Source organism: Salvia splendens, chromosome 13, assembly GCF_004379255.2.
Source record: "Salvia splendens isolate huo1 chromosome 13, SspV2, whole genome shotgun sequence".
Taxonomy (NCBI): domain Eukaryota; kingdom Viridiplantae; phylum Streptophyta; class Magnoliopsida; order Lamiales; family Lamiaceae; genus Salvia; species Salvia splendens.
In genome coordinates this window covers 1,013,660-1,024,596 of record NC_056044.1, presented here as the reverse complement: position 1 = coordinate 1,024,596, position 10,937 = coordinate 1,013,660, and the positions used below count along the sequence as shown (strand labels likewise).

At 35.9% G+C, this 10,937-nt stretch overlaps 2 protein-coding genes across 4 annotated transcripts; both read left to right on the top strand.

The window, feature by feature from the left end:
- The first annotated feature begins 1,091 nt into the window (after positions 1 to 1,091).
- On the top strand, positions 1,092 to 3,703 carry LOC121760197 (nudC domain-containing protein 2-like). 2 transcript variants are annotated; one of them, XM_042155841.1, is made up of 6 exons: positions 1,092 to 1,229; positions 1,459 to 1,569; positions 1,646 to 1,794; positions 1,900 to 1,948; positions 2,751 to 2,893; positions 3,333 to 3,703. In XM_042155841.1, the coding sequence occupies exons 2-6, from the start codon at positions 1,521 to 1,523 to the stop codon at positions 3,417 to 3,419; spliced, it is 477 nt and encodes a 158-aa protein (XP_042011775.1). In that variant the 5' UTR covers positions 1,092 to 1,229; positions 1,459 to 1,520; the 3' UTR covers positions 3,420 to 3,703. The 2 variants fall into 2 exon arrangements, with proteins under 2 accessions (XP_042011775.1, XP_042011776.1); XM_042155842.1 differs by having other exon boundaries at positions 1,112 to 1,198.
- Positions 3,704 to 5,487: 1,784 nt separating this feature from the next.
- LOC121759899 (protein DETOXIFICATION 27-like) lies at positions 5,488 to 9,111 on the top strand. Of its 2 annotated transcripts, none has more exons than XM_042155470.1 (7): positions 5,488 to 5,771; positions 7,144 to 7,681; positions 7,768 to 7,851; positions 7,926 to 7,982; positions 8,130 to 8,368; positions 8,549 to 8,667; positions 8,749 to 9,111. In XM_042155470.1, the coding sequence occupies exons 1-7, from the start codon at positions 5,618 to 5,620 to the stop codon at positions 8,878 to 8,880; spliced, it is 1,323 nt and encodes a 440-aa protein (XP_042011404.1). In that variant the 5' UTR covers positions 5,488 to 5,617; the 3' UTR covers positions 8,881 to 9,111. The 2 variants fall into 2 exon arrangements, with proteins under 2 accessions (XP_042011404.1, XP_042011403.1); XM_042155469.1 differs by having other exon boundaries at positions 7,140 to 7,681.
- The last annotated feature ends 1,826 nt before the right edge of the window (positions 9,112 to 10,937 follow it).

Sequence of the window (10,937 nt, the reverse complement as noted above, 5' to 3'; positions counted from 1 at the left end):
ATAATTAAAACAGTTTTATTCTGAGAGCTCCAAGAAAAATTAAGTTCTACTACTATTATGGTACTAAGGTAGCGAAATTTTATGTCGGGTAACCCATAACGATTTGGGCACTGTCTCGGAGAGAGGCTCAGTGAAATAGACATGCATGTGAAGATGCGGACTACCTGCACCTGGACAGAAAGACCCTATGAAGCTTGACTGTTCCCTGGGATTGGGATTGGGTTTGGGCCTTTCCTGCGCAGCTTAGGTGGAAGGCGAAGAAGGCCTCCTTCCGGGGGGGCCCGAGCCATCAGTGAGATACCACTCTGGAAGAGCTAGAATTCTAACCTTGTGTCAGGATCTACGGGCCAAGGGACAGTCTCAAGTAGATAGTTTCTATGGGGCGTAGGCCTCCCAAAAGGTAACAGAGGCGTGCAAAGGTTTCCTTGGGTCGGACGGAGATTGGCCCTCGAGTGTGATAAACACGGGTATTGCATGTTTTAAGAGCTAGATTTGACTAGTTTTAAATGTTTATCATGCAGATTGTGTTCTTAAATTGCATATATTATACATTTTGATACTTTGACGTGTTTGTTGATAAATGATAGAAAAAACAGAAAAAAGTGCCAAAAAAGCCAAGATGCAGTAGCCTTAGTTCGTGCCCAATCTGCCAGTGAGTTTGAAGTCCAATAAGAATGCAAAGGAAGAAGGGAGTTCGACTGAAAGACCCACCCGTCGAGTACCAACAAAGTGGTAAATCAACTCTTAATACACCTAAAAAATACCAATAAAAATAACCGGTCTGAGTAACAAAAAAGTGGTAAATCACCTCTTAATACACTTACCAATAAAAATAACTCCTCAAGTCGACTACTTGAATTTTTAACTTAATTTCAATTATGTAATTTCTATCTTTATTGTTCCTTGTAATTTTCATCTTCCATAATTCAAATTCATAAACTATTTTCTTTTCATCTAAAATATAAACTATTTTCATTTCATCTAAAATATATTTTCTTTCATAAAAAAATAAAAAAAATCCTCATTCCTTAAAGTTTTAGGGTGTTTTTCAATTAACAAAACATTAGGGAACTTATTGTAATAGCCCAATCTTTAGGATCTACATGAAATTTATCCTAAATTCTGACACCAAAAAGCCCCAATTCATCACTGCGAATCGGAAAAACCAAATTCCGCTTCATCGCCGCCGACGACAACCGTAAATTCCCCGCTCCAGCTTAAATTCAACGGTGCTCGTGAAATTCTCTGTTTTTCGTGTTATCGCGATTTTTTCCATTACTTTATCCGTTTCTCCCCCAAACCTTTCTGAGTTTTTAGCTACCATCTCAGAAATAGAGCAATTCAATATCGCATTAATGCTAAATTTACTGTTTTAATCGCCAATATTGTGCTAACCTTTTACTGTTACTTGATTTTCTGGATTGCTGAGCTAAATTTTTTGATTGATCATATTTCCAGAGCTAACACTGCATTGAAGTTTCTGAGAGAGAGATGCAGCTCCGATCAATTACACAAAAGAAATGGCTGAGAAATTAGTTCCCGAGAAAAGCCACAGCTACATTCACAACGGTAGTATTTCCCTTTTTATACAGTGAAATTTCTATCTAGATATGATGATGAACTTATGGAAATGTTGGTGTTTTAGGGCAAAAGGTGTTCGACTGGGATCAAACGCTGGAAGAGATGAATATGTACATAGAGCTTCCAGCTAACGTTCCAAAGAAGTTATTTCACTGCAAAATTGATTCCAAGCATGTTGAGGTTGGGATCAAAGGGAATCCACCCTACCTTAATGTACGATTTTGTGCCTTTTTCTTGGACAGTTTGTATTAATTCATCTGTGATTTGTTAGCTGTATTGAGTGGTTGTGAGTGATTTTGTCTCATTGATGAACTGCAGCACGAGCTTGCCTTCCCGGTGAAGACGGATTGTTCGTTTTGGACTCTTGGTACGTAATTGTGCCCGGTTTATGTTCACTTAATAGAATACGTTGATTTAATTTTTCTAGTGCGAGTTATAGATACCACTTAGGCAGACGAGGTTGTGGCATTGATTAAGTCATTTATCTCGGGTAACCATGGTGTTAGATGAGAATCATAGCTTTGTTGCTTCTTTCTTTAATTTGTTATTACTATGTTTTATTAATAAGCGTCTGCTACGATTTAGTGGTTTGGTAAAGAGTAAACATAGAAAGATAAATGTTCTAAATTTGAGGACCAGAGGACAGTTTGAATGCTTTTGTTTTTGCTATAGGAAATCAAGATTAAAGTAACATCTTGATAACGAAAAATGTAGTTGTTTGTAAGTAGAACTTATGCACTCACTACAGAAATAAAAACTTCTGTTTTTCTGAACTGCTTTTGGCTGTGCATCTCTATAATAGAACACAAGAATTTACGATTCTAGAAATTAGAATTTTTTGGAGGAACAAGTCTAAACACTCTTTTTTGGTCCAAAAATCTTGGAAATGAATCCTATGATAAGTACATGCCCAAACTTAGACACGTTCTTAAAAGTTGTCTGGTGTAACCAAGCCATTGTTCTTACTGTTGGGGGATGTATTGTATTGTGGAAAGCGATGTGGTTTCCTACAAGTGCACAAAAACATGGACAAGTGTGTTTAGTTGTTTGACATGCCAAATGATGGAGTTAACTTGTACATGTCCTGGATATCATTATATGCTGATGAATCAATTAACTTTGTTTCCTAGTGCGGGACTTTAACATTGTTTCAAATTGGTATCTTGCAGAAGACAATATAATGCACATAACCTTGCAGAAGAGGGACAAAGGCCAGACATGGTCTTCACCTATAATGGGCCAAGCCCAGTTGGATCCATATAATGCTGATCTCGAACAGAGGCGTCTCATGCTTCAACGATTTCAAGAAGAGGTACACCATCTTAATTCTTTACCAAAAAGAACCCCAAGTTTTAGTTTTTGATTGTTTGATAGATGAAAGGTGAATGTTTGAGAAAGCTTTTGGTAATATTTCAGTTGATGAGCATGCAATATACATATACTAATAATTGCAGCTAAATGTTCCATATAAAAGATATTCGAGTAGAATTTCTGTATAATCATGTTATCCGTCATAGCTATACGAAGCTGGTGCATATGTAGTTCCATTTATTGCAAACTAACATACAACTGCATTTTTCTAAAATAGAAACTAGATTCAGAATAATAACCTCTAAATCTTGTGCTGGATTTGATAGATTTGGCTTCCCAAGGTCATTGTAACATCTAGAGCACTTCACGAAGTTGCACAGCTTTGTCACTCTCTAAGTCTAATCTTACATTTGCTTCTCCACTGTGATCTTTTTCTGCAGAACCCGGGCTTTGACTTCTCGCAAGCTCAGTTCAGTGGGAATTGCCCCGACCCAATGACCTTCATGGGTGGGATCCGTTCTGGTTGATGGTCCTTCGTCTCAAGTTATGTATATATAGCATATTCTTATCTGGACGCGATCTTAATCCCTCTGACGGCTATTGTTCTCGACTCTTCTCAGATCCGTGCACTATTTACTGCCTCTGCTAGTCTGCCTAGCAAGTACTAGTACTTGTTAAGTTTCTGATAAAAATATATCCTCATTTGTTCTTTGCAGAAAATTATACTACTGTATTTGCTACTTCAAAGCACTTTATATTATTATTTTTAATTTTATTTTATTATATTAATATTATATGAAAATTGTTATTATATTCAATAGTGCTAAAGATGGAGTACTCAACCAAGGTAGCCAACCTCGAGTAGAAACAATAACCAAACAAAAAAATAGAGAACTGTTTGACAAACGCATAACTTTTGCATACCCGAAATCCATTTTTGTATAGTGATTTACTATATGATACTAATATATTTTACATAAACAGGAGCTCTTCTTGTAATGGAAAAGAAAGACATATTCACAGTCTAGGGATTAAATCAGATCGTTCAAAATATTGGTAAAGCATAAATCATCATTTCAAGATATTTTTAAAAGGTATCACAGTGTTTATTTGAATCATGCATACAAGTATCTTAGTTTTTTATTCGGGTGATGCATAAATAATCTTTCCAAGATAAATGAAAGCATGAACTCCTCTTCTATCAATCAACAACCATAAACCATTTCCCAAATAATTACCCTCTCCGTCCCAACTAAGTTGAGTAGTATTCCTTTTTGGGATGTCCCAACTAAGTCGAGTCATTTTCTTTTTTGATAAAAAACAAAACATCCAATCACTCTTAATTTATTTCATCACATACTTTACTCTCTCTTTATCTTTCCAACTTTATTTATCTCTCTTACTTTTTAATATAATTTTTAAATTTTCATGCCTAAAAATTTTGATTTAACTTGGTTATAGTTATGGCACATGGAGTAGTACTTATCATGTTTTGTTTGTATATTTGTCAGACTTAAAACTCAAATATGAAACTTCACTCACCTTTTTTTTGGTTACTTCCGGCATTGAATATATTCCCTTTATCAATATCTTAAGATGGGACATGCATCAATATCTTAAAAATGTATACCAAACACATCACAAAAGTAATGTCATGTCTTCATTTTATTTAAACAATAAAAGCATCCTTAAAAATAACAATTTGCCTATAAATTTCGACAAATTTTGATTTTGCATACTAATGTTAAAATTAACTTGTAAATTACTAATATAGATTAATATGTTCTGATTTTACAACTAAACTATTGATTTATTCTGATGTTGTACATAATTTGATAACTTATTTACGTGACATTACCGGACATCAATTAAAATGACGTCACGATTTACATAATAAAATAATATTGTATTAATTCATTTGAATGATACTCACTTTGGTCTCGAAATAAGGCTATGTCATCCTAAGGTGCTGCTAAATGGATGGAACTTATCAATATCCATGAATGATAAATCATAGATTGAACCGCCGAATCGGAAAAATTGGGTGTTATCATTATCATATAGCTTTGTATCGGCTAAGTTCATGAGTTGGAGATAAGCAGACTCGAACCGCTGACATCCTGTGCATTGTCCTATTTTGTCACTTTTGTCTAAATCCCATTAATTACTTTTATTACTTGTAGTATGTGGACTCTATATTCGGTTAGCTAATTTCAATTAATCATAGTTATTATATAAAACTGAAGTTAATAATAAAAGTATGACCTACATTAATTGTTTTCCCTATTATTGTTAACAAAGACAAATAATTTTTCAAATTCGCACAGACCAAATACTCTCCCGAGTCCTATTTAGTTATGACACGGGTTTTAAGAAAATGTAAAGAAAAGTGAGTTGAATAAATTAGTGGAATTTAAGTCATATATATGCTAGTTTTATATAATAAAATATGAGTGAAATAAGTTAATAGAATATGAAGTGTACTTGTCATTTATATTTATGAGTCATACCAAAATGATAAAATACTACCCTTATTATGAAAGGGATGGAGTATCGAATAATTAATGAACCAAAAATAAAGTGTGTATTGTTGTAATGCACAAGTAAAGCTGACATTTTAAAATGAAACATCGATGGAGGAAGTGAACTCTGATCCGAAGCAGCCCTTGCTACTCCCAATCCCGCCGGGAAGTGTGAAGGAGGCGTGGGGAGAGTTGAAGAAGCTATGGCAAATAGCAGCTCCCTCAATCTTCTGTCGATTGGCTATGTTTTCTCTCACTATCATCACCCAATCTCTCGCCGGCCACCTCGGCCAAAACCAGCTCGCCGCCATCTCCATTGTCACCACCGTCATCATCTCCATCACCTTCGGCTTCTTGGTACCTCTCCTTCCCCATTTCTTCAGCTGCAGCGGATTCTTTTTTTTTTTTACATTTGAGAATAAAAATTGAAACTCATTAAGTTAGTTTTGGGGGTAGAATTTGTGTTATCATGCTTGTGTTGAGGAAAAAGAGATACAAATTTGGCTCCCAATAGCTGTTTATTTAAGGTTAAAGATCTGAGCTTGATGTCTCATTTACAATGTTAATTTTAGTGTTGTGTGTGTGTGTGTGTGTGTTTGTGGTAATGTGATGTTTTTGTTCCTTCTTTCCTATGGATTGCAGCAAATTTGAGCCCAAGATTCTTAATTTCTATGACTTGCATCAAATTTGAGTCCAAGATTCTTAATTTAGATAAACTGCAGCAGATTTGAATCCAAGCTTATTAATTTCTATGACTTGCATCATATTTGAGTTCAAGATTCTTCATTTCTGTAAATTGCTTCAAATTTGAGTTCACTATTCTCAATTTCTGTAAATTGCATCATATTTGAGTCCAATATTCTTCATTTCTATGACTCGCAGCAAATTTGAGTTCAAGATTCTTAATTTCTATAACTTGCTGCAAATTTGAATTCAAGATTCTTAATTTCTATAACTTGCTGCAAATTTGAATTCAAGATTCTTAATTTCTATAACTTGCTGCAAATTAGAATTCAAGATTCTTAATTTCTATAACTTGCTGCAAATTTGAGTTCAAGATTCTTAATTTCTATAACTTGCTGCAAATTTGAGTTCAAGATTCTTAATTTCTGTAAATTGCATCATATTTGAGTCCAAGATTCTTCATTTCTATGACTTGCAGCAAATTTGAGTTCAAGATTCTTCATTTCTATGACTCGCAGCAAATTTGAGTTCATGATTCTTAATATCTATAACTTGCTGCAAATTTGAGTTCAAGATTCTCAATTTCTGTAAATTGCATCATATTTGAGTTCAAGATTCTTCATTTCTGTAAATTGCATCAAATTTGAGTTCAAGATTCTTCATTTCTGTAAATTGCATCATATTTGAGTCCAAGATTCTTCGTTTCTATGACTTGCAGCAAATTTGAGTTCAAGTTTCTTGATTTCTATAACTTGCTACAAATTTGAGTTGAAGATACTCAATTTCTATAAATTGCATCATATTTGAGTCCAAGATTCTTCATTTCTATGACTTGCGGCAAATTTGAGCTCAAGATTCTTAATTTCAATGACTTGCAGCAAATTTGAGCTCAAGATTCTTAATTTCAGTTAATAGCTTTGCCAACAACAACTCTTGAATGTTTTTTTCATGTCACATGGTTGTCTAAAACAAGTGCAAAATTGCATTTATCCGCTCTCGATTAAGATTATCGATATTCGAAGCATGACTCCTCGTTATTAGCTAGGAATGGCTAGTGTGCTTGAGATGTTGTGTGGACAAGCCTACGGAGGAAAGCAATACCGCCTGTTGGGCATATATCTGCAACGCTCGTGGGTGGTGTTGTTTCTGAGCTCGATAGCTCTTCTACCTCTCTTCATTTTTCTCGAACCAATGTTGAAGCTTGTGGGGCAGCCGGCGCCATTAGCAGAGCTGGCGGGTCAGGTGGCGTTATGGCTGATCCCTATGCACTTGAGCTTCGCGTTCCAGTTCACTCTGACGAGGTTCTTGCAGTGCCAGTTGAAGACCTGCGTTGTTGCTTGGGTCTGTGGCGCGGTGCTTGCTCTACACGTGGTAATAAGTTGGATTTTCGTTTATAATTTGAGGGTTGGCATTGTGGGGATAGCCCTCACTCTCGATTTCTCGTGGTGGATGTCTGTTGTGGGGATGTTCATCTATAGTGTCTGTGGTTGGTGTCCTACTTCTTGGACTGGCTTCTCGAGGGAGGCTTTCAATGACCTCTGGGATTTCTTTAAACTGTCTCTAGCTTCTGGTGTCATGCTCGCGTATGCTCCCAAATCCCGTGCAATCCCTACTTCAGTCGACGTTTCTAGAACAATCTTTACTCATCTTCGATGTCTTGAATTTTCAGGTTGGAGAATTTTTACTTTAGGATGCTGGTTCTCGTCTCGAGCATCAAAGGCACGGAGGTTGCTGTCGATGCCTTGTCCATATGGTTGGTGGATAATGATTCTTCTCGCGATCAGCTTGGTTTCGTGTTTATCTTGACGTTTTCTTCGTGTCTGACAGCATGAGCTTCTATGGTTGGGAGTCCATGATTCCGATGGGGCTATATGCAGCAACGGGGTACGTTGAGTTTTTCTCTATGTTGCATCTCTACCGTACTATCATACACTTCTTGCTCGCTGGTTTGTTTCGTCTGTTTTTTTTTTCTTCGATAAAGATACGTCTCAGTTCCATTTTTCATTGAGTATCCCTCCCCGATGAACTCAGGATCCGTGTAGCATGTGAAATTGGAGCCGGGAATGAAAACTCTGCAAAGCTTGCTGCTAAAGTTTCCGTCTTCAACTCTCTGTTGATCGGTTTCCTGTTCTTTGGAATAATCATGGCCTTCCCGGACAAGATTGCAATGATATTCGTATCTAGCTCGTCTGTGATCTCGATGGTCGAGGAGCTAGCCTCGTTATTGGCAATAACCATTCTATTCAACTGCATTCAACCCATTCTTTCAGGTAAGAGAAGCTATAGTAGATATGGAATCTTATTAGCCTCATCTTTTGTTCCTCTATTCATCGTCAGTCTTTTGGAAGTCTTTTGGAACGAGTTCTCTTGTTTGGTCTGTCCACCGGAAGTCATGAATTGTGAATGTTAATAAAGGAATACATTGTTAATCTCGAATCTTGGATTTTCAGGTGTAGCCGTTGGATCCGGTTGGCAAGTCTTTGTTGCGTACATTAACATCGGGAGCTACTATATCGTCGGGGTGCCTCTCGGGATCTTCTTGGGATGGTATCTTCATTTTGGCGTAGAGGTATAATGTCTTTTTCTACAAAGATGGCTAATTAAAAAAGGTCATTTGTTAGACATTGTTATATCTCAAGTGGTATCGCAGGGCATATGGGTCGGGATGATCTGTGGAACGATAGTCCAGACGCTGATACTGTCCACCGTCACGGTTAGGCGTCCTTGGGGTAAGACGGCAAAAGCACTTCGTTTCAACTCCTCGGTATCCGAAATTAATTAGATCTGAGACAGTTGCATCCTGTTTTTCGATATCCGAAATTAGTCCTTCTTGATTTATCTTAGTTCTTATTTTCTAAAGTTCTGATTTTTTATATCGATCTTGATATTTCTTGATGTCGATGATGCATCTCTACTTAGCTAAATGAAGCTCATCATCTCTACTTAGCTAAATGAAGCTAAATTAATTATAGCTGTGACAACTACATATAGTTTTTTGTTATCCGAAATCAAATCCTGTCCTTTTATTTTGGTTCAAGGTGATTTAAATTGTTTCATCAATTTTGTCCTTTTATATCTTTAAATCAAAATCATAAAGATATAAATTGTTTCAAGACCTATCGATTTTTACTTAAAATATGATAAATCGTTCCACGATTTTGGAACTTTTTTGATTTTTTAGATGATAAATCGTTTCACCATTTTAGGCTTTTTTGTTTTAAAAATTTATAAATTATATCGTTTTATTCTAATATTTTACAACATTTGGCCTATAATGGAACTAAAATGTTGCCCATATATGACGATTTTGCCCACGACTAACGATTTTAGGCGCCTTTTCACAACCATATCAAAATATACTTCCCGCTTTGTTTCTTTCCATTTTCATATCCAAAATTCCCACGCATTTTCGTCTCTAGTCCTTTCAAAATGGATACCTTTCCAGAGTTGATCCGGAAGATTATGGATGAGGCATTGGGTCGAGTCACTACATTCACTGATCTACCTTTGTTCCTCCAAGAGGACATGCGAATCGAGTATGCTGCTGATGTTTATCGACGTGAAGTTCCTTACCATGCTTCCATATCTATTGGAAGAATTTTTCGAGTATTGTTCACTTAACTAGATTTATAAATTGATTTGTTGTTAGTTGATTTAGGCGTATTTGAATTGTTGGTTTATAAATTCGCCTTTTGGTGAATTTAGCGAATCATCAGGTCTTTTTATTTTTCGATTATTTACATTTAGATAGATTACATTTACAGATCTAACGATCTTGGAACATTTTTGTTTTGAAAAATGATACTCAGATCATTTCATGTTTTTTCAATATTTAGCTTTATCTGGCAATTTAGCAACATTTTATTTTGTAAAATGATACACGTGTTTATTTAATTTTATCATTATATGGATCCGACGATTTTGGCTATCAATATTTGTTGGTGAACACATTATTTTTCAAACTTCTCAACTTGTGCAAAATGATCCAACTCACCCATATTTATAGTCATTCCTACTTTTCTAGAATTCTCTACTTCATTCTTTTATATTCTAAATATCTAGATTTTTAGAATATAATATCTAGATATATGTATCATTTAATATCTAGATATTTCCATTACAAAATCAAATTTATTTATTTATATTCCAATACACTCCTTTAATTTGATTTGTCATTCCGAGCAACGTCATACTAAACTTGATAAAGTCTTGTCTTTCCGAGCAACTAAACTTGACAAAGTCTTCGTACTTGAGTGGCTTTGAAAAATATCTGCAACTTGATCTTGCGATTTCACGTACTCGACCTGAACCTCCTGATTTGCAATACATTCTCTGATGTAGTGGAAGCGGATGTTGATGTGCTTGCTTTGCTTGTGAAACGCTATATTTTTATATAGTTCAATTGCGGACTTGTTATTCACACAAATAGTTGTTAGCTCCTTTTGTGGCCACCCGAGCTCCGTTAAACTTATGAGCCAAATCGCATGACAAACACTGAAGGTGGCAGCCACATATTCGGCTTCGCAGGTTGACAGTGTCACAATAGGCTGCTTCTTAGACATCCGAGTGAAGACAATGTCTCACATGTAGTAGAACACATCCACTAGTACTCTTTTGGTCATCAGTGTCTCCAGTCCAATCATTATCCCCTAGTACCAGCCCACTAGTACTAGGGGTGAGCATTTGGGTTTCGGTTCGGTTTTTTGTCAAAACCGAACCAAAACTGAAAAACTGAATTTAGTTCAAAACCCAAACCGAACCGAACCCGAAAAGCCGAAAACCGAACTTCAAAAACCAAATAAAACCGAATAACCTGAAAAATCGAAAAAAACATATACA